Source organism: Ictalurus punctatus, chromosome 18 (genome assembly GCF_001660625.3).
Source record: "Ictalurus punctatus breed USDA103 chromosome 18, Coco_2.0, whole genome shotgun sequence".
NCBI classification, from domain to species: Eukaryota; Metazoa; Chordata; class Actinopteri; order Siluriformes; family Ictaluridae; genus Ictalurus; species Ictalurus punctatus.
In genome coordinates this window covers 17,778,751-17,802,327 of record NC_030433.2, presented here as the reverse complement: position 1 = coordinate 17,802,327, position 23,577 = coordinate 17,778,751, and the positions used below count along the sequence as shown (strand labels likewise).

At 37.9% G+C, this 23,577-nt stretch overlaps 2 protein-coding genes across 5 annotated transcripts in view; one reads left to right on the top strand and one right to left on the bottom strand.

Annotated features, from left to right (window-relative positions):
• Nucleotides 1-10,159, top strand: part of arhgap42a (Rho GTPase activating protein 42a) — a 46,258-nt gene extending 36,099 nt beyond the window's left edge. For all 3 annotated transcript variants that reach the window (XM_017492994.3, XM_017492996.3, XM_053687808.1), the window contains 11 exons: nucleotides 423-497; nucleotides 973-1,057; nucleotides 1,140-1,198; nucleotides 1,330-1,435; nucleotides 2,020-2,179; nucleotides 2,384-2,540; nucleotides 3,117-3,515; nucleotides 4,348-4,504; nucleotides 5,997-6,059; nucleotides 6,369-6,448; nucleotides 7,404-10,159. In XM_017492994.3, the coding sequence (XP_017348483.1) occupies nucleotides 423-497; nucleotides 973-1,057; nucleotides 1,140-1,198; nucleotides 1,330-1,435; nucleotides 2,020-2,179; nucleotides 2,384-2,540; nucleotides 3,117-3,515; nucleotides 4,348-4,504; nucleotides 5,997-6,059; nucleotides 6,369-6,448; nucleotides 7,404-7,492 (1,430 nt within the window). In that variant the 3' untranslated portion in view covers nucleotides 7,493-10,159. The remainder of the gene's footprint in view (nucleotides 1-422; nucleotides 498-972; nucleotides 1,058-1,139; nucleotides 1,199-1,329; nucleotides 1,436-2,019; nucleotides 2,180-2,383; nucleotides 2,541-3,116; nucleotides 3,516-4,347; nucleotides 4,505-5,996; nucleotides 6,060-6,368; nucleotides 6,449-7,403) is intronic.
• On the bottom strand, nucleotides 9,632-23,384 carry trpc6a (transient receptor potential cation channel, subfamily C, member 6a). Of its 2 annotated transcripts, XM_017492998.3 has the most exons (12): nucleotides 22,543-23,380; nucleotides 20,607-21,360; nucleotides 20,325-20,504; nucleotides 19,237-19,401; nucleotides 18,025-18,241; nucleotides 17,654-17,881; nucleotides 17,249-17,513; nucleotides 16,244-16,439; nucleotides 14,366-14,569; nucleotides 14,131-14,175; nucleotides 11,149-11,224; nucleotides 9,632-11,029 (listed from the first exon to the last, which is right to left on the bottom strand). In XM_017492998.3, exons 1-12 carry the CDS (start codon nucleotides 22,683-22,685, stop codon nucleotides 10,896-10,898), a joined length of 2,607 nt encoding a protein of 868 aa, XP_017348487.1. In that variant the 5' UTR covers nucleotides 22,686-23,380; the 3' UTR covers nucleotides 9,632-10,895. The 2 variants fall into 2 exon arrangements, with proteins under 2 accessions (XP_017348487.1, XP_017348488.1); XM_017492999.3 differs by lacking the exon at nucleotides 14,131-14,175 and having other exon boundaries at nucleotides 22,543-23,384.
• Between the last annotated feature and the right edge of the window lie 193 nt (nucleotides 23,385-23,577).

The following is a 23,577-nucleotide window of genomic DNA, read 5'->3' as shown; positions in this document are numbered from 1 at the left end:
ATTTGATTGAACAGGGTTTGCAGTAATCAGGCTTGGTTGTGTCTAGTCCAGCTGAACCCCATTATGAATGCAGTTCCATAGATTTGGGGAATTGGAAACAACAGCCGCAAATATATTTTCACACAGGCCAATTTTTTTAATTAATTTAAAAACTGTATTTTGTGTTTACTCAAGTTGCCTTTCTTTTATTTTGTTTTAATTTCTGACACAATTTAGTATGAGATATACACAAAAACAGAAGAAATCAAAATACTTTTTCACAGCATTGTAGATAGCATAACAGAAGCATATTGTTCTCTCATCCCTGTAATATATATATATATATATATATATATATATATATATATATATATATATATATATATATATATTTTTTTTTTTTTTTTTTTTTTTTTTTTTTTTGTAAATATGTATTTTCCCAGGTATCCAAACGATGGGTCTGTACAGAATTGGAGGAGTGAACTCTAAAGTGCAGAGACTTATGACCTCTGTTTTCGGTAAAACTCTCTAAGCTTTTAAACTTTTATATAAGTGCTTTATTATTTATTACTGTCATATCTTAAGTAAGGAATAAAACAAGTCAGGGCATGCTTATAGGGAAATAATTAATGACAGGGTAATGTGTTACTTTCTGGAATGAAGAGGATTTACTGATATCACCACCTTCCTTAAATAACAGCATGTTTTTTAATCCATTTATTATTAGTCATAGATCATGTGGAGTGTCCACTATACAAGTCACGGTGAATGAGCTGTTACTATAGATATGATTCGATCGAGCACGTTAATATAGACTTGTGATCATTTTGCAGCTATAACTGTTGGCAGAACTGCTGTTATAGAAAATGAATCCACACCTTCTGACCAATCAGAGTCGAGAATTCAGAAGTGCTATGATATGTTTTATTGTTGTCGTTTATTTCCTTTTGAACCCGACTTAAATTCGCTGTCTACTGACGTTTGTTCTTGCAGCCGCCAAAGCTCCTGCAGACATGGACCTTGACCCGGACACTTGGGATAATAAGACCATTACCAGTGGACTCAAAAATTACCTCAGGTTAGAAAATAATCGCTTAAACCCGAATTCATTAGTTAATATCAAAAGCATGTGCGCTAATTGAGCTGCTCTCTGCCTGCAGGTGTCTGGCTGAACCCCTGTTAACCTACAGACTTCACAAGGACTTCATCCTGGCAGTCAGTGAGTTCTAGCTGCCCCAACTTGTTCCTCAGAGTGTTCCAAATGGGGAGAAAATGGAAAATGAATGTTTAAAGCATTGCAGATGACTTTAACGAACTAAATCTTCACAAAAATGTGTGTCGCATTTTTAGAGTCAGACGATCAGAACTACAGGGTCTGTGCGGTTCACTCTCTCGTGCACAAGCTGCCGGAGAAGAACAGAGAGATGCTGGACATCCTGATCAAACATCTGCTTGTGTAGGTTACTCTGAGAGAATATAGCGTTAAGATTTCATGTGGTAACTGTTGCAGCAATGTAGATCATTTCCTGGCTTGATATAGCAGAAGCCAGCATTATGAGCATAGGAGAGGGCATTTTCTGTGAGTGTTTGGATAAACAGTGGAGTTCATATGATAAAATCTGACCCTGCTGGAAAAAAAAACAGCTTTCAATAAAATATCGTTCTAATGGTTTCCATTAACAGGCTGACGGAAAATGGGAACAAGTAGGTGAATTTCCATTAGCAAGTGTGGTTTCTTTCTTTTTTTCAAGCTGGTCACATTACATTCTTAAGGTTTAAGGTTAATTGTAGCACCATACAGGGTTCTTGGCTTTGGCTCTCTGGGGGGAACCACTGAAATTTTTTGTGTAAAACCCTACAAGAAAGTTTCCTTTTCTAAGATGTTTAAAAGGAGCTGTTGTTAAAACTAGAGCCCTCACCAATTCAAAGAACCCTTGAGAGACCTTTTTTAACATATACCGCAATCACAATTTGTAGATCAGCAGTAGTGAAAGGATCTGAATCTGGGTTCGTTTGAAACTCTTTCTGTATCGCCCACAGGGTTTCCACTCACAGCCAGAAGAATTTGATGACGGTATCTAATCTCGGTGTGATCTTCGGCCCTACACTGATGCGCTCCCAAGAGGAGACCGTGGCTGCCATGATGAACATCAAATTTCAAAACATTGTGGTGGAGATTCTCATAGAGAACTATGAGAAGGTAAGGTTGACTCATTTTGTCTGTTTTATTGAATTAAGTTTAACAGCAGGTGTCACTGTTTAGCAAACACACTGAGGAGAATTCATTAGTCCTGCAGCGGAGACTGACAATCAAGTCTTTGTTCTCAGGTTCACTGTGTTATGAAGTTGTGATGGGATTTATGGCAGCAAGCATACTGAATATTATTTCATTGACGTTCCTCAGATCTTTCATCAGTCTCCGGATCCCAATGTACCTCTACCTCAGCCTCAGGCTCAGTCTCGCGCCAGCTCACGCCGCAGCAAAGCCATCTGCCTATCCTCAGGCCCGCGCAAGTCCAGAGGCCTGTACTCGCCTGCTCTCTGCTTGGCTGATGCTGACAGTGTGTATCCATTTCAGTCTGACTTTCATTATGTGAGGCTCTGTAGGCTCAGTGTTAACTCTCAGTAGCGGTATTTTTATGCCTTTCAGGTTGTCCATCTGTCTCTCCGTCCATCTAGTGTTCATTTTGTCAGTTGTTTTTTCTAATTAGTCTTAGTCTTAATCCTGTGTCAAATGTCCTTGATAGTTTTTATTATATTTAGTAAACTTTATCCGAGGTTGTTGTTTTTTTTTTTTCAAGATTTAAATGCCCAGACTTTTAGTCTTATCTTAGTAAAAGAACTGTAGACATTTTTAGTAATAAGATTATTATTATTATTATTATTGTCACCGCCTAGAGGGCTCGAGTCTGTTGTATGTGAAAAATCCCAAGTGATCAGAATTTTCTGAAATACTCAAACCAGCCCACCTACAACCATGTGACAAACAAAGTGTCAGAGATCACACTTTTCGCTAACTTGATTTACTTGACTTCCTTTCCAGGATGAAGCATTCTGTTCTTTTTAACTTTGTGAGTCTTTTTTAATTCAGCCGTTTGTAAATTTAGGCCCACCTTGTCCGCTTTCTTCTGTCGCAGGTGACACATTCAGCAGCAGTCCCAGCAGCACGCCCATGGGCAGCCTGGAGTCTCTGTCCTCTCACTCGTCAGAGCAGAACGGCTGCTCCAAGGCAGCCTCTCCCTTACGGTCCAAACACAAGATCTCAGGCAGCCTGTGCTGGACCACTCCTTCCCCGTCCTCTGATGGCCCTAAGAGCCCAGGTGGCACCACCAGTCCTGACTCCAGCTCCAAAGAGGACGCAGCTAAGACGGATGGAGAGTGGGAGGAGGCTCTTAGTGTTCTCCCACCAGAGCGAGCTTCTCCAGCTCCAGAGCTACCTAACAGAGCTGAGGAGGAGAATGCAGAGGTGCAGAGATCGGGGCACATATCTAGCATGTCCTCCTGCTCCTCCCTCACCTCCCTTCACATCTCTGAAGGTAAGCACACCGAAAATCCAAGCACAGTATCAGTACTAGTTATATATACTAGAAAATTATAATGTACAAGCATTCTGATATTAGAAAATGACACGAGGTAAAGTCAAATAACTCTCTATTCATGTTTTGCTTCTGAATAGCTAAATGATATATTAAATGATATTCATAACACAGCACTGTTGATTTCTGGAATCTCATTGGTCAGGAGGTGTTGATTATTTTTTATAAAAGCAGCTCTGATGATAGTTTCAGGTCAAAGGTAAACCACTGGTTTACATGAACGTACTGATTCTAATATGTTATTGTTTCTAAGAGGAGATTTGCAGAAGGAGTCTCCAGTGTCAGTGCTGTGCTACAGTCAGAGATAAAGCTGTTACTTTACATTTTCCACCGTGGGAAAGTCTAAGTAAAGAGATATTGCGTTTAGCTGCTATAACAAGTAATATATTTTTTGTCTTATTAACTTCAATTAAAATTGAGGGAAAAGCTTTTTATTACGGTTATAACGCAAGTATTGACAGGAACGTTCGCAGTAACTAAACACAACACTGATAAATATAACTATAAATGAACAAAAAGTACAATGTGGTATTCTTTAAGAAATAAAACATAAGTAGTTGTTGGTAAAAAGCTGTGTTATTGAGGAATACAGCATTTTGTTGGTGGTAACAGTAACTCCGCTTCACATCAGGCCGTAACACCACCTCGTTGTATCCCTCCGAGTGTTTCATTCATTCTTCTTCTTTCATTCTTTCTATCACATCTCTTTTTTTAAGATTATGAGTTCAGTTGCTCAAATTTACACAATCGGCTTTTTGTGTGTTTCGTGTAGGTTTCCGGAGCTGCCATGGTTCAGTTCAGAGTTTGGTTTCTCGCAGTAACAGAGACAGCCTGAAGTCATTGCCTTTACCAGACCTCCCTGTTAAAGACACAGGCAGATGCAGCCTGGACTCATCAGAGAGCAATGGATACCAGAGGCCTGGTTCTGTGTAAGCAGTCTTCACCTCAAACTCTTAGTCAAAGCATAGCACTCAACTTTGGGACAGATGTGTCGACAGCTTGTTGCATAATACATAATACATGTTGCATAATACAATGCAGCTGATATGACATGTCGTCTTTTCAACACTACTTTAAAGGCTTGCGGATGGTGTTGTATGTATTTCAATCGGCTGTGCGTTAATCCTACAGACTCACAGCTTATTGTTCAGCTATATATATTATAAAGCATATTATACAGCAGCTGAAGTGAAACTAAAAGAAATGGTAGGTAGTTAGAAGAGCAAGGAACATACATTGGGTTAAGGAGTTAACTGGCTGATGCAAGATAAGTATAATGGAGTACTGTACTGGAATATGAGGCTACGGCTGTTTAAAATAAAGACATATTCATGTAGTTATAAATAATGTAGATATAAATAGAATTTAAAAAAGGTTGGTCAATGCAAAACCGATGCTCACATACAACAAAATATGGAACTTTATCCACTCAACTTCTTTGGTCAACCATGGCGAGGCCTGTTCCGAGTGGAACCTGTCCTGTTAAACCGCTGTATGGTCTTGGCCACCGTGCTGCAGCTCAGTGTCAGGGTCTTGGCAATCTTCTTATAGCCTAGGCCATCTTTATGTAGAGCAACAATTCTTTTTTTCAGATCCTCAGAGAGTTCTTTGCCATGAGGTGCCATGTTGAACTTCCAGTGACCAGTATGAGGGACTGTGAGAGCACTGACACCAAATTTAACACACCTGCTCCCCATTCACACCTGAGACCTTGTAACACTAGCAAGTCACATGACACCGGGGAGGGAAAAATGGCTAATTGGGTCCAATTTGGACATTTTCACTTAGGGGTGTACTCACTTTTGTTGCCAGCGGTTTAGACATTAATGGCTGTGTGTTGAGTTATTTTGAGGGGACAACAGATTTACACTGTTACACAAGCTGTACACTCACTACTTTACATTGTAGCAAAGTGTCATTTCATCAGTGTTGTCACATGAAAAGATATAATCAAATATTTACAAAAATGTGAGGGGTGTACTCACTTTCGTGAGATACTGTATTCTCTGAGTCTCAATGCCTCGTTAATGCAAAAGGCATGAAAGGCAAAATAAAAGGAATGAAAGCCATGCAGGTTGTTTGCTGCCACAGTCCTCTTGGGTAGATTCGGCCATCAGAAAGATTGCTCAGAGGTGACCTTAGACCACAGTGCTGGCCGCTAACGTTCTCTCCAACTGCCAAAGTGCTCTCATAGTGGATCCAAACCAAAATGCTTTTTCCCTTCATCATAACTTGGAGACTTATGCTACAGAAAAAAGAATCACACATATTTCAGAGAAGACGAGTCTGTTTGGAGTCGACGTTAAATAAACTGTCACACTAAGATTATGTGTAAAGCGCTCAGAAACTAAACTGTGTGAGTGCAACTGATGAATTTGTATTGTGTGCTTTGTATTCGACTCACACTGTTTACTGTTGTAGGGTGGCCTCCAGAGCCGCGTTGTTCGAGAGCCCTGTGGTCTCCCAGCCGGCCGCTGCTGGAAGGTACATTATCAGGCACGGAGCAAATCATGAGCCCTATTAGTTTCACCACTCTGTTATAATATTTAGCCCCATTGTGCCACAACATTTCAGGATTGAATGTCATACAGAGTTGCTTTTGCTTGTGTTTGCTTTCTATATTAGGAGCCATGTTGGTTTTGTAATCTCAGAATAGATCTTTGGTATTTGATTTTGCCCATGCATACCCGCCAGTCTCGAACTCACCTCTGACCCTGTCCACTTCATCATTATCAAGATGCAGCTAGTCCCAGCTGTGTTCTTTCTAACTCACCTCCTGTGATATGATTACAGGGAGGCCAAAGCCATGTATTCCTGCCAAGCCGAGCACAGCCATGAGCTCAGCTTTCCTAAGGGAGCTGTCTTCTACAATGGTAAACACACTCACACTTTATGAAAAGAGCAGGCATAATAATGCTTATTGCAGAATAAGTTCTGCAGCTCTCTTCACTCAGTATGTGGTATGATGCATACAACAATATGAGGAATAGCACAACAGAAAAGAGTTCGGCCTTTCATCAGGACATTGCGAGTTTGAATCACAACGAGGCCTGGGAGTCAAAAAGAGCAAAATTGGCCATGCTGTCTGGGTGGGAGGAATGGCATACTCTCTCTCCCCTGTCGATCAGAGTGACACTAGCCAATCGTGGGCGTCTGTAAACTCATGTATGTGGAAGAGAGCGGATATCGCTTTCGTCTGAGTGTCTCAGAGGAAGCATGTGTTAGCCTTCACCCTCCCCATTTGGTAGCTGTCATGTGATAGAGGAAAGCTGCCTGGTGGGTGGGAAATGGCCAAGACCAAATTAGGGAGAAAATCGGGGGGAAAAATTTAATGATGGAACTGAGATACACTTAATATACCATTTGTAGCAGTTTCAATACAATGCAATACAATGAATCAGAAGCAAAAAAGCAGAGCCGTCTGCAATAAGTCTGACAGACACAGAAGCCATGCCTTCTTTAGTGAGACAGGCAACTTCTCCTTTACTGGGACTGACAGACACACAGAAACATAGGAAATGCACAATTTTTTTTTTTTTTTTAAAACCTCATTTGATAATATTTCTAAATAATAAACACAATATTTCATACACTCTGTTTTGTATTGAAGCAGCTGTTAAGATCTTTAAACCTTTAAACCTTGTGTAATGTCTACAGATCTTTAAACCTCTTTAAACCTGCACAGTAAATAAATGTCCTTAGCTGCATGTGAATCCTATTTAAAAAAAGACAAAAAAAAACCCTTTGTTGCCATGATTTCTTTCCTTACTAAAAAACAGACAGGTTCATGTTTTGTCTTGTGTTCGGTTTGTTTTTTTCTCTACACAGTGCACCCATCAGTGGAACCAGGGTGGCTCCAAGCTACATATAATGGCAAGACTGGACTCATCCCAGAGAATTACGTGGTGTTCCTATAGCCAGGCCTAAAAGCAGACATAGCAAGTCCATGGTATCCATGGTGATCATTTCTCCATAAAAGGACCCTTTTGTACATTCATGATATGCAATATGTGAATAGTTTGAATATGTAGCTCAAAAATGGTTATAAATACAACATTAACCACAGAGTGTAAATGTGTGATGTAGATATTAGAAGGTTTCTAAAAAATAATAATAATAATAATAATAATAATAATAATAATATTTTATGTTTCTTACTGCTATGCCTTTGGCTCTGTAAGTCCTAAGGTAGATTATTTATAGGTGGTTAATAACGCAGACTGGATCTGACATGTTGAATTGATCATGTGAGAAACATTGACCTGTCATATACTACAGGTCTGTGCTTCTTAGTTCAGTTTCTGTGATGAAGGAGAACAATTAACATACTGATTAATGTGATGGTACATGGCATGCTCATAGATTTGTTTTGTTTTTTGTTGTTGTTGTTGTTGTTTTTTAACTTTTCCCCATATAACTTATCTTTGAATGTATTTTTTTTGCATATCTGTCCCTGGAGTCCAAAACAATTTTTGGAGTATGTCCAAAACATTTCCACGCCATTCCATTATACATGTTAATTTTCCCCCCTTTTTCTTCTTAGCTACGCCAAACGGTAAAACAAACGTAACAGATGCAGGACATCAATGATTAGATCATTTGTTCCTTAATAGCATTCATCTACAGGGTGTCACAAAAGTCTCCATACATATTCATGCCAGCATCATGTCGGTTATGCCTTCATCAGTGGATGTTCGTGGACCTTCACTTCTCGGTTGGTCTGCAACACTTCCTGTCTTTTTGAATTTGATAATACGTTTGTGAACAATGTCGTGTGTGATGTGCTTGTCATGTTTCCTGTTAAAGGCCATTGCAACCTTGCGACAGCTTCCTGATCCAGCCATGAGAATGAATTCAATAAGTCCTTCTTTTGTCAAAGGCATTACTAAAGGCTATCTGAAAAAAATATATATGATAGAAAATAAGTATAAAGAATATGGAGACTTTTGGGACACTCTGTAGAAAGTCTCGGTATTAATGATCCATTAAATCAGTGCCAACTGTAATGACGTGTGCTCTGAGAGGAATAGTCCTGTTATGTAGCTCTAAGTACTAAATATAAAGCGCTAATATTACATTTACATTTTACAGTTATAGTTACATGGCTTTTTCTTTCAGAGACGTCACATGTCATCACACTTCTTTTGTTGCTATTTTTAATTTATTTAAAGTCCATTTCTTACTGTAAAATGTCAAATGTATGCTGTCAGCCCTGTTGATGTCCTAATACATGTTGTCTTGTTCTCATTGAAATGGCACTTGTTTCCTTAACAGTTCTGCTGTATTTCATTTCACACTGGTTTACCATTTCAATGTACTTTTATGCACATGATCAGAAGAGCAGTAGTATAGGGTACAATGAAGAGTTTAATTTCCCCCATATGCCATTCTTATTGCCCCTAAAATGGCAAAATTATCATTATTAATATTACCTCATTGTCCATTCCATATTGACTTCCACAAAACTCTTCATTATGCCCACCAATAGGGCATGACGTATTTTTTTTTAGATATTTTGTTGAATGTGTTAACCTGTTCGTTCTAAAGTCTTTTTAGGAGTCCTATATAATTCACCCAGATATGTGAACTGTTTTTTGTTGTTGTTGTTGTAGCTGCGCTGTTAAAGTCTTCAAAGTCACTTTTGTGCCATAACTTTAAACGTTTTACATTCTAATAACTTTAAAACTTTTGTTAGAATCACTTTTTATTTTACCAAAAATATATTTGGTAGACAACATTTTGCTCCCCTTTTAAAGCACAAAATAATCAGATTTAGTATCTGCATTTACATGATAATTAGATAATTAGAATCTGTATTTACATGTCCTTTTGATAAATAGGAATTCAACGTACCTATAGCTAGCTTCCATACAGGATAGCGCATTAGCCTGCTAACTATGATAACAAATTATAAATTGTCGTAGTTTCTTATATTACACTTTTAACATGTATTAAAGGGACCGGTGGCCTTTCGGCTTGAACAACCAGTTACAGAAATTCTTCTAAAATTGCTTTATAAATTGCTTCAATTCTTCATAAAAATCCCCCCCCCCCCCCCCCAAAAGCAGTTGATTTCATCTTAAAACCCTCTAAAGACAAGTTAATAATACATTCAGGATCAAACTTTATCCCATCATAAGCAAAACATTCTTATAAAAAGGTCATTTTACTTCAAGATATATTTAAAGGAATGATTTACTGTGATATATTTTAGCAAATGTTCCTAGCTAAGAATAGTAGCATCCAAAGTAAATATTAAAAACACACTTGATGGTTAAATGGATAAATAAGCTTTTTGTTCTTTTACTTCCCTCAGTATATATTTGTCCAGTCAGTCCTTTTGCCTTAAATCCTGGAACAGTTTCTGTCCTGATTCCATGTATTGTTTTGTTTCTTTTTTTTACATTTTTTTATTTGAAACTGTATTTTCTGTATTTTATTTTGTAATATTGTCCTGTATTTCATGACAAGATTGTCCTTTTGAAAAGGAAAAAGAAGAAAAAGGATTTCTTTGTTGTTTTTCTTTGAATACTTTCCCAGTGTTACTGACATTCTCCAATCGGATAAAGTTGCTATAAAGTGTTGTTATTGTCTGCTTTATTTTTTATATCTACACAAGATATAGGTACACAATGTAAGTGTCACGGATTGTGGAAAGTAAAAGAAATTCAGAAAGTGAAAGGGATACAATACAATAAGCTCAGTCACTTTTCAGTTTAACCTTTAAAATGAAAATGTTGACGTTTTTACATAAATAAAGAAATGTGTAACATGAATCATTTACAAAAAAAATAAAAATAGAATTCCATTTCACATTAGTCATATAAAGACAAAATGACAGGTGTGCATCTTGTGTTCTTGTGCAGATCTTCTCAGTAGATGCTCTTAATCCAATCATATAAAACTCAAACAAACTCATGACACCAAGTTAGCACAAGATAGTATCACACTGTACAAAAAAAAGCCACGTTCGTTAGAACTGGAGTGTACCGGGTGCTCGTGTGACGTGTTTACAGTGTTGCTTCTTTCATCCTTAGTAATTGTTTCATCCTGGTTAGCGTCGTCGTTGTTTAAATGAAGGGGGAGAGTTAGTTGTAACACTGTCAGTCGTTCCAGTGAGTAACAGGAGACAGAGGTGACACTCGCTCTGCACAAGCGCAGTAACATCCTCTGCTCTGTACTTTGACAAATTTATTATCCAAAGTCAGATTTCTCATCTGGAGAACATTTTGAATTGTGTTTGAATTTGTAAACGGAACCAAAATAGACTAGTTTTGATCACTCAGCATGATTGGGAGTAGGACCACACACACTTCTGTTTTACTCCATGTGCAAACAGACGCGTTTTTCAAGTTTGCTGATAAGTTCGGCCATGCGCTCCATGTTGTGCGACTTTTCTTCAAGAAGCTCGTAGCGCAAACTGGAAATGTCTTGCTTTATTTCCTTCAGTTCACCTGCAACACGATCACAGTGTGAATCACTAGGCCAGTTATCCATCTTAGCCTATGGCATCATAGTATAAAATGATTTGATTCAAAGCAAACCAAAATATATATATATATATATAACCTACCCTCGTTGACGTCATCAAATTCTTTGTCCATTTGAGCTTTGATGATGTACCGCTTGATCAGGCGCTTCATAATCTTCTGTGTAAATTTGGAACGAAATCAAACGACATTTTAAAGACACGTGCACTGTCATTTCACAGACATATGACATGAAGTCCATTTCTGCAGGATCACAGCACTACACAATTCAAAGCTTTCTCTGCTGTTAATCCTTCTGTTTCAAGTGTACTTGGTGAAGCAGGGTTTTTTTACTATTTAAACCAGATTTGACTTACAGTTGCTATTAGAAACAAATATATACTTGCTGGTCACTTAATTAGGAACATTCTCATTCATGCAGTTATCCAATTAGCCAATCAAGTGGCAGCAGCACAATGCAAATGCAGGTCAAAAGCTTTTTGTTAATGGTCACATTAAAAAAAAAATTGGAATGAATTCAAACGATATTTTATTATTAAAGTGTTATTTCACAGACAGATTCTATAAATGTCCATTTCTGAAGGATCACAGCACTACACAATTCAGAGCTTTCTCTCTTTTAAATCCTTCTGTTTGTGCTGCTTTCAACTCCTAACTGTACATATAAAGACCTGGCATTAACATCTGTGACTTTGACCGTGTCATGGTTGTTTGTGCCAGATGGGCTGAGTTGAGTATTACAGAAATCAGAATCATTTTATTTTGCAAAGCACGCTTACATATACAAGAAATTTGTCTTGGTACAATGTACAGATATATGGGGACAACACCACACACACACACACACACACACACACACACACACACAAACACACACACACACACACACACACACACAACAAGGTCCAAAAGGAATGTGAAAGAGTGTTTTTAAGATCAAGGTGCTGTCAGTGCAACATATTAAACAGTCTTGAGAAGTGACTGTGTGTGAGTTAGAGTTTGTTGATAATTGCTATAGTTCTTGGGTGAGAAAGCTGTTTAGGTGCCTTGTGATACTTCTTTTTTACTGACTAAGTGCTTGCCAGAGGGAAGGTTTTTGGAAAAGATATCAGGTAGTGTGTAGAGTCACTGAGTAGGGTCAGTTGAAATCTTTTGTGCACGCTTTCCTACTCTTCTCAGCCATTCTGATTGTCCACTGCAGCTCACTTTTAGTTGCACTGAACCATCAACTTGATGATAGCTGTATAAAACTGTATAAATATTGTTTGTGCAATTTCTTTGCTGCCACAGGAAGAAGAGTCGCTGCTGGACCTTCTTTGTGATGGAAGTGATGTTGTCTTCCCATTTGCTGGACTCTGCTGTGCTGTAAGTCCAATGTCAAGTGAGATGGCATTTCGCTTCTAAAGCCAATGACGGGCTCCTGTATTTTCTGTGTGTTGAGGTCCATGTTGTTTGGCTACACCATATTGTCTTGTCAATAAGTGTACAAATCATTGTTGGAAATGAGGCCGATCAGAGTGGTGCCTTCTGCAAACTTGATGAGTTTAACAAACTGCTGATTTCCTGGTATTTTCACTGGAGTTACAAAGAATGTTGCGAAAACCAAAAAACCTCCAGTGCATGGCACTTATTTGGATGGAAATGTCTTGTTGACGAAAGAGGTCAGAGGTGAGCAGAAAATCATCCAAGAATGCACAACACATTGAACCTTGAGACGGCTGGGCTACAAACAATAGACAACCGCACTAGGTTCCACTCCTGTCAGCCAAAAACAGAAAATCTGTGGCCACTGGTTCAATGAAACTGGGCATTTGAAGATTGGAAAATGACCAGATGCCATTTTTCTAAACTTAAACCAGTCTTCTGCTCTTTTAGCCCATCCACCTCAAGGTTTGACATGATGTATGTTCTCAACTTAAAATCCACTGGTTCTACAAGAACACTGGTTGATGAGAAGTAATGCAGTGAACGGGGCAGATGTAACAATCTGCACCCATGGGGTTGGCCCATTGATACTGTGGACAGGCTGAGGGTTATGTCATAGTTCATCAGGAATCATGCTCTCCAGGAATCAAACGTGGAATCTTGGAATCCCTTAATATTTCATCAGACAGACCCAGACAGGATGCTCCTTTGGAATGAGTGTCATTGAATAGAGATTTTTCAGCTATGATCACCTCAGCAAAAGGTTAAGCCAAAGGCAGACCATGCTGATAAGCTCACCCTGCATGCACTGACTGATGACCAGACAGTTCTAGGGTGACTGTGTGACTGAACTCAAGGTTCCTAACTAAGATTGGGTGTCTGAAACCTAACAACCTGGTGACTGACTTCACAGTGTGCTACAAGGTTTCCATACCATGTCTAGTACACACCTTTTGAATTTTGTGCCTGAAAATCCCAGATTAGCAGTTTTTAAAATATTAAACCAACCTGTCTGGCACCAACACCCATGCCATGGTCAAAGTCACTGACTGAGATCACAGTTTTTCCCCATTCTGATGTTTGATGTGAATAATAACTGAAGATCTTGACCTGAATCTACATGATTTTATACATTTCACTGCTGCCATGTGATTTGCATAACTGAAAAAAGAGCAGGTATAGGATAAGATATACAGTATAGAGTCTGTTTAAGGAATAGTTTGGCAAAAATGTCCCCCAATCCCAAATGTGGTTAATCAGTCATATATTTGGTGTTTGATGTTTGCTCTTTTAGTGCACTGGATCTACAATGCTAATGTAGCTAACAAGTAGACTGGAAGTCTGTCTTACGTGAATTATTTCAAAGAATATCTGCCATAAACCATATCCACTTCTTCAGTGAAGTCACACAGACTTGCAAATATGGTTTAGGACACAGTGTGACTTACTGTAATCTATACACGGTTACAAGGTCAGTTACAATGACTCACACCAACCATCTCTTGGCTGGCTATATTTGAAGGAAAGGGAAGATTGTGTAAATCTGATTATGTTGAGTGAACTACATAGGAAAGCATTAAGCTGTGTAGTACTGTTGTCCACCAGGGCCTGATTTGAGAATTCTCTAGTGATAGTCATACCTGATATCGATGACTCGTCAATTTGTTGGTTTTGTTTTCTCCTAACTGAACAAATTGACCAAGAAAGCAAACAAAAAGAGAAATTAAAAAACTTTTTTAAAATTTGCTTTTTACTTTAACACGGTGCTTAGTGTCTGTAGTAATCAGGTGCAGATGGATGCAGATATAAAAGAAAAATGAGTGGAGAAATGATAAGGCTTATGGGGGATTACAGTTTGTGTGCAGTATGTGTCACCTCATTGAGTTCTGCCTCGTTCTTCATAACGGCTTCATGTTTGTGGACGAGTTTCATCAGCAGCGACTTTAAACCCAGGCTCAGGCCGAGCACAGACTTTGGGCTGGGCACCAAATTGAATGGCACAGGGAGGGTCCTGCCCTCCTCAAAGTAGGAAAACCAGAGTTTGGCCCGGGCAAATTTCCACTCCACATCTGCGTCATCCTGCAAGCATCAAAGAGACCAGGATGTACCGAGAATACAGATGACAGGAAGGATTATTGTAGATAAATATTTACAACTAGGGATAATAGGGCAATTAAATTTGAGTAATCCTTTTAGCCAGGTAAATTACTTTTCTAAAAACTGCTGATGACTGGAAGATACTGTTCCAAGACTTAATGTTCTCAGTATATGATGCTGTCTTGTCCTTTGTATGTTGTATGTACATGCGGAGGCGAAACGTTGCTTCCTGACTGTACTAAAGTAGGATTTTCCGACATCTTTATTTTACACTTAACAATAAAGTGCATAGAATTAGTTTGTTAAAACTGAATTACTGAGTGAGGGGAGAAAAGATAATTTTAACATTATAGTCTTGATATTATATTGCTGTGAGTCGCCCTGACAATCCTATAACAGTAATTCACTGTGTCCGGGTTGGAAATTAGCAGAAAATATGAATTATTCTTCATACACTAAGTAAGATACTTTAAAGATGTCACGCCATGTCACAGCTTCAGGCATGAAATAAGTCAGATTCACTGGTTAAAGGCAGGGGCCACAGCCAATCAGGAGAGAGAGAGAGAGAGAGAGAGAGAGAGAGAGAGAGAGAGAGAGAGAGAGAGAGAGAAAGAGTGAGTGAGTGAGTGAGTGAGTGAGTGAGTGAGTGAGTGTGTGTGTGTGTGTGTGTGTGTGTGTGTGTGTGTGTGTGTGTGCAAACAATCAGGGGTGAGTGAACCAGTCCAATACTATAGTATAAAGGGGAAATGATTTCAGGACTGGCAGAGTTTTTCCTTGATAAATGGGTAAGGTAAACGATAGATGATAGGCAAATGATTTATCCTTGTTGTGAAGTTTGTATTGTTCCTCAGTTGAAGTTGCTGAGCTAGAGAACCTATGACAGCTTGAAAGGGACCAAAAGAAGGTGTGAGTTTCTTCTGTAAGATTAATGCACATAGTGGAGGAAGCGTGCAGCACAACACAACGAAATGTTCCTAAGCAAGTGTGCAATAGCATTTGTCTGCGACACAGGGCGGAATTCTAAAATCTTCCATCTTGTAGCTTGAATAATTTTGAGGGGTTTTTTTTAAAAATTGATCAGTTGGTTAAAAGTCCGAACAAATATAAATTCTGACAGATTTGACAGGACGAACAGAAGAAACGTATTTATGTGTACTCATATTTGCCTTGAATTTTGCCTTAAATACTGTATAAAATGTTGGCAAGAGTTTGTATTTATCTAGCAAAGTTTTATATCAATAACTAGGAGATAGCTTGCAAGTTAGTTTACAGTACATCATCAGAGATATTTATTAACAGTTAGCATTAGTTAATGTTTTAAGGTGAGTAATTTACAGTTAAGACCTAAAATTATGTATGTTTAGGGACAGACCTTCTCATTTGTGACTCTTTTTTTGCTTCACATTCACACATTAAGAGTTGTTGCAGTTTTGTGCTTTAACTTTAGTATATAAAGATATTTCCACTGTTGCCTGAGTATTTTTATAGATGACTTTTTGCATGTTTACTTTACTAATTCTATTTTATTTGTTTACGTTTACCATCTTTGATTACAAGGATGGTTTTCATCAGCAAAATGTCATCTTTTCTGACGAACACCTGCTTGCTCTTTTCATCATGCCGAAATGTGAAATGAAAAGAAAAGAAGTTAAATACCTCAATCTCCTGAAAGGAGCTGTTGATCATTGCAATGAGCATGTTGAGCAATACAATGACCATAGTGACGTTATACACTCCATAGAGCACATAACCGGTGTTCTCAATGAATTTGTGTCCGTTGTTCATAACCACTGACTTCACCTCAGAGAGTCCAAAAATGGCCCAAAACAGTGTTTTGAAGCTTTCTTCTATGCTGTGGGATTTGTAAGAGGGACAAAGAGAATAGTCAACATGGTACATACATTATACATGTCTTGTCTCAAATACACTGTATACATACAGTTAATAAAGCAATTTTTACATAGCACTACTTTTTTTTTTTACATTGTACTATATAACAATACTTTCCTCTCAGCGTAACAGCCAAATAACAACCAAATAAACATAACACTGTTGTTTTTTGAGATTATGGAGAGTATCATATATATTAACCAGTCTATACAGGGTTTCACAGAGGTTTTTTTGTGATTACTGTGGCCAAAAATGTTTGATTTTGCTGCTGCTTTTCTGAAAAATTAGTTTTTTGTGCTTTTTTGTGTGTGTAAAACTACTTGAATTGGCGAAATTGCAATTGCATGAAATTCTTTTGCACTGTCGTCGCTGTGATGTTTGTTGGTAAACGAGATGTTTTAGCTGGACTTATATTCGACGTACATGAATCGAAGAGTGATTTGGCTGAATGCATGTTGTGATGATGTCACATGACACGCCTTGGCCCGAATCTGCTGAAAATAATTTTGAAACTTTGCAAGCTCCTGCGAATATTGCAGGGTTTGCTTGATTTTGCGTTTAATTTCTGCAATGGCAAACTCACGAAATCCTGGATCAACTGATTAACAGACAATTCATTCTAAAGTCACTTTAAAATGTATTTTTAAAATGATCAAGTTATTAAGTTCAGTTTATTCAGTATTTCTGCTTCAAACCACCCTTTGGTTGATTATTTTCTCCACAACAGCACTCGTAGTATTTTATTCCTTACATATCTTCACCACTACTTACGTTGTGAATGCGTCGTTCTGTTTAGCCCCCAAATAATATGAATACAGGTTGAACATTCCGATCATGAAGGCCACAAAGACCAGAATGAAGATCACCATGAATTTGAAGATGTCTTTTACAGTCCTTCCCAAAGAGATTTGCAGTGGTCCAAAGCTCTCATTGGCTGGAAGGATATATGCGATTCGAGAGAAACTCAAAACAACTGCAATGGCATACAGCCCTTCAGAAACCAGCTGTGGATCTGATGGCAGCCAGCAAAGACGAGCTAAAAAGGTTGAGAGAGAGAGAGAGAGAGAGAAAGAGAGAGAGAGACGTTCTATGTATTAAAAGTGAATGTACTGTACTGTGTAAGATTTACTCCACCTACTGTGGTAAATGTTGGTACATACATAAGCTTTTACTCACCCCGTCTATAGTATTCAACCTCCTGTGGTAAAGTTACATTTGTTATATCTGTGTAGTATTTATCAACGTAACTTTGTGCTATAGATGCATGCCAGTAAGCCAGTAACCTTGTGACAAAGGAGGCTATAAAAATGGCTAACATTCCAAAATCCAACATATTCCAAGGTTCGAAGAGGTACTCTCTCGGACCCTGACACCAGATCTCTTTGCATTCGGCCCAGACCATCCCTAAAAGACAGAAGGAAAAGAAAGTGAGTCATATTTAGATTGTATGCATTTGCATAATTTTGTGTTATAACAGAATTCACATTCATTAATATCCAGATTTCGGCATTTTAACCAGACCCGCGGATTATGAGTCTCAGACTGACCTATTACCCAGAACATGATGAGCATCTCCATCCATGTCAAGGGAGTTGTTTTCATGCGGAACAGCTGTGCTGGATAGTCTTGGATGGTCATATTTGGCAACAACTTGCTCCCATCAAAGCGATCAGCTGCATTGAACACTAACAAGCCAAGGAAAATAGTGAAAGACGCTCCATGAGCCACAAACTTCAGAAAAGGGCCTCGCATAATTTTTCCCAGCTGTAGAGAAGAACAAAAAAAACTCTAATAGGGCTTTATTTGTGTGTGTGTATATATATATATATATATATATATATATATATATATATATATATATATATATATATATATATATATATATAAAATAATAAGAATAATAATGGCATATTATTGAATATTATATTGTTTATTTAGCAAATGTGTTTATCTGGACTGGGTTTTGGTTATATTTATTTCACATGAAGCCAGATGATAAGCTATTTTAAGCACTGCTGTTTTTTTAACTCCCTTGGGAACAATGAAAGACATCTCTTTAAAAAAATAAAATAAAATAAAGAAAAAGAAAAAAATACTGTACTAAAGTGACCCATAATTGCAAAACACATTAACAAACCAAAAAGATGACAATCAACAACAATCCAACAACAAAACCAAAAACACCTCAGAAAATTCAGAAACATGACAGCAAATCTTAAAACACGACAGAGAAGTCAAGAACAGAAAGGTTATGTTCTTGTTGAAGATTACATGCTCATTGCTGACTGGATACAACATATGACAATCTCAAGGAAGAAGAATTCCACTTTTTCAGTCTGTTAGCTTGTAAAAAAAATTATTTAATGTGACATAACATATAGTGGGGAATCATTCTTTCTTCTGCAAAAAAAAAAAAAAAAAAGCAATAGCAATATTAAAAGTATATATTAAAAAGCAATATAAAAACAAAATTAAAGTCGTTTCCTTTTACAGTAAACATCCTCCAGCACTCCATTTTCTGTCATCTTTCTGGGGAAGAAGTACCTAGATGTTCCGTTTGGAGTTATTTTTTATGTATTTCTGAATCATGATGTTTTAGTTTTTCTGTTTTTAGTTTTGTTATTGCATTTTTATTTTATTTTTTTTCTGTTGCCTTTGGTTTGTTAATGTGTTTTGCTCTTACAAGCCACCATATTGTATGCCCAATGGATCCTTTTAATCACAGAGTAACCAGAGTATTTAATTATGAGTTCACTAACCTTACTACACGGTGCCACCCAGTACACAATGGATAAGAAGGGGAGTCCTATCGCAACACCCAGGACCACCAAAAACTTGATGGCTGTGGTCTGCTGTCTCAATCCAGACAGATTCTCATACCAGATTGAGAGGAGCTGCTGCTGGCAATTAGGATGCGCAACAAACTGTTTGGCACAAAAAGTTGAAGATATCAGCATTCAGGATTCAAAAAATTGCCAGACACTGTTTGCAACACAACTGGAACATAGTATACAGTAGGTGTTAATTATCCATTTCTTAATAGAAATGCTGAATGGAAATGAGTCAGTTAACAAAACTATGTCAAAATTTTCTCCCTGAAAAAAAAAAAAAAAAACAACTCAGGAATTTGGAAGATGAAGTGTTGTTTATAACAAATGTACTAGCCATAGAACAGCTGCCGTGCACCAGAGTTTACATGCCAGTGTGCTTGATGTTTTCTGTATATACAGGTGCATCTCAAAAAATTTGAATATCGTGGAAAAGTTCATTTCTTTCTGTAATTTAATTTTAAAAAGCTGAACTTTCATATATTCTAGAGTCATTACACATAAGTAAAATATTTCAAGCTTTTTTTTTTTGTTTTAATCTTGATGATTAAGCTCATGGAAATGAGATACCGGAAAAATCCAGTATCTCAAAAGTATTAGAATAAAGAATTTATAATAGAGCACCGTCGACCTGAGAAGAGCTCTAATCGGCTAATTAACTCAAAACACATTTTTACTGAAAACACCATTGCTCAGTGGTCCAAAGTCCTCTTTTCAGATGAAAGCTAATTTTTGAATTTCATTTGGAAATCAAGGTCCCAGAGTCTGGAGGAAGAGTGGAGAAGCTGTTGCATTCTTGATTCTGATTGGTTAGAAAGTGTTCACAGTAGCTCTGACAAATCACAGGTTTATATTAATGTACTTGTTCAAATATGTTATTGTTTCTATAGTTACAACTTACCATGTTTTATTCCTTACATGGTTTTTTTTTTTTTCCATAAAAATTATTTAGTTTGTATATGGACACACTGATGACTCCTGTTCAGAAATACTGCCCATCTCTGAGTGCTCTACTTTACCTTTTTAAGTTCATACTTTATTGCAAGGTTCAGTCGGGTGAGACTTGGTCGGCCAGGTAGTTCAGAGGTCTCGTCTTCTTCGCCATTCAAAATGGCCTCCACTTCCTCTGTGTTCCGACACAGATCCAGAAGTCCAACTACAAATCCTTTGCATTGCATAGAGAGTTTCCTATAATCATTCTTAGGAAAGTGGTCAAGAAAAGACAACATTTAGTAAAGCAGAAATAGATGGTCATATAGGAGTCATATAGGAGTTCAATGAAACTATAATATTAGACATACCTTGAATTCCTTTTCAATATTCGCCAAACAGGCAAGTTCATTGCTGAGCTCTAAAGCAGCCAGCACTGGATCTTCATTGGACAGAGAGAGGTAAGCTGGACTTGCCAAGCCTCTGTAGGCATTGATACGTGAGCGTGAGTGACTGAACGAATCATATTTCTGATGGTAATTGCAGGTGTCACAGGTACAGAAGTAGTCATGGGGTTGCTCAATATGAGCCCCTTTGCTCAGGAGGATATGGACAATCTCATACTCATGGCAGTGAGAAGCCAGGATGATCGGTGTGATGTCATGAGAAAAGCGAGTCCCGTCTTCGTCATACGCAAAGAAGTCATCGTGCATCGCCGCCTCTCTTGGGCTGGCGGTTAATCTCCTGGAGTCAGCAAAGGCCTCATGACTCAGGATGGCCTCAACAATTCGTATGTAGCCTTTGCTTATAGCTAAAAGGAGTGCGTCGCCAATCCGAGACAGTTTGTCCTTCTTTAACAGAAGTTCTGTAACCTCGAGATGTTCGTTCGCCACTGCTATCTGTAAGGCATTCTGGCCCATATAGTCCACACAGTTCACATCCAGCCCAGGAATCTCCTCAAGCATTCGCCGCACTACAGGGATGTTTCCATATTCAGCAGCATCAAGGAAGCGCTCCTCCACAGGTGTCAGGCTGTTCGGATGTGCGTTGAACATATAGGCCGCCCCACGTGAGGCCTGCCTCCTGCTCTTGGCCACAATCTGCCGAGTCTGATGTGCGCAGTCGCTAGAGGGGGGAAAAAAAGCATAATTTATAAGTAAAAGTATGTATACAATAAGAAATACTGTGCAATACTGTGGAGTTACTGTTACCACCCCAAAGTTGATTATTTTCCCATAACAGAATGTCCTGGAATGTTTTATTTAACTTATACTACAGCAATTGGCTAATTTTTACATTTTTATTTATTAAATAAGGGAGGAACATTTAATCCGTTTATGGTTACATTTAACAGAACTACTGCTGTTTTAGAAAATTAATCAACCCCTTCTGACCATTCAGGTTTGCAATGTCAACAGTTTTGTGGTTGAAATTGTTTTTATTATTCATTTGCATTCATCATGTTGCTCACAGCTGATGTATATTGTAAAAAAAAAAATAAAAAAAAAATTGCTTCTTATTACGTCATCTGGCTGACACAAATTTGAGAATATGTGTGCAACATCTATGCCCTGTCTGCAGTCATGTTTACTCTGAACTTTTATGGTTTGGATCAAATGTTTCATTCCTCTTTCTTCCTAAGTCTTCATTAGCATCCAGGAGAAATAGTCGTGCAAAACAATATAGCTTTATAAGTTAATCAGGCTAAGCCAAACATACGCAGATCTTTTTCCCAGATATGGTTCTTCTAACTTAATACATTTAACAAAAAGTTCTACGTAATAAAATCTATACATTAAATACAGTACGATATGATAATGTTTGGCCAACAGGATTTCTATATTGTTTTAAATAAGATCTATTCTATTGCATGTATTGCATCAACCTTTCTGCTTTCGAAGCCACATGACCACCACACAGAAAATGATAGATTTTTCATCTTACAAAATTAAGGTTTTAAACAATAAAAACTACCCATATTAGGAGTATAAGAAAGTGCTATAGTTTTATCAATTAAGCACCACGTTCAGGTGTATTGTTTCTGTAGTGCATATTTGCCTTACATCATATTTTAAGGATGCTTCCCTTTTATGACCTTGGTATTTAGTGTTTTGCTTGTTACATAAACTAGGTTTTAGACCATATTTAGTTACTCCAAAACACAAGAGCTAAAGTGTATGAAAATGAATTATACAATGAATACAAAATGAATACAATCATAAAGAATTCCTAAGAACAGCATAAATTCAGAGTGATCATTACATTAAAGTATTATTTTTGCCCACTACATCACAGGAGAAAACTCACCTATAGTGATGTCCATAATAGCCAAAAGTTTCATCACCAAATTCAGCATTCACCAGAAGACAGTCTTTACTTCTGTTCCTCTTTCCATTTGAGTGTAATTCTGATGTGTTTTTTTCTTCCAAAACAGGTCTCCTTTGATTCATTTTTCCAACTGAAGCAATAAAACTCAAACGCCGTTACGGCAGGGTTAGCCACCAGTACTCATAATCCAAACATCCTGCAGTAACAGATGGACTGTGTACTACTCTCGGACAAAACACCTTCTCCTACAAGTCCTCTGCAATGCTCCTGTTTAGAACTTGAAGTAATACAGAGTATCTAGGAATTTTGGCAGTGTGGCAGCATCTTCAATCCTTTGGCAACAAACAAAGCATTTAACAATCTTTGCTTGTTCAAGTTAATCCTCTGTTTACATTCTATAATTAACATGAGACTTAGCATTGTTCCCTTTTTTAACGCAAATGTACCTCTTGTAGAAAAGAACTTCAAAATGACTTATGTGACATTTTGATGAACAGATCACAAAACTATCATAAGTCACTGTAAAGTAATGTAAATAACAGTCCTAGCTAACCTATAACCTGGAGAGAGAGAAAAACACCAATAGTATAGTTGAAAAAAAAAACTGCTTTCTATTTGCAGCAGAACCTATTGTAGAGATGCAGATGAAGAAGTCTATGAGTTAGTATCTCTATTCCCAAGAAAGTGCTTGGTTTGTTCTGGGCTGCGGATCCATCTGTGGGAAATGCCTTCAATGGAATTCCACACTGACCAATCACACCACACACTCCATTTTGTAACTCTCTTTCTCCTAGTCCTCCCTTTTCCGCTAATTTATGTGTTTGTATGCATACCCACATCGTTAGCTGACTACGTGCACACACAGCTACTCTGGTGTCCAAAAAGCTCCTCAAGGATATATAAGCCCAACGGATGGGGTCAAAAGGTAAATACCACAGAGAGGGTCATGGGAAGCCACTGTCTTGGTTCATTTCTCATGTTGATAGTGTTTCATGCAGATGGCCGCTGCAATCA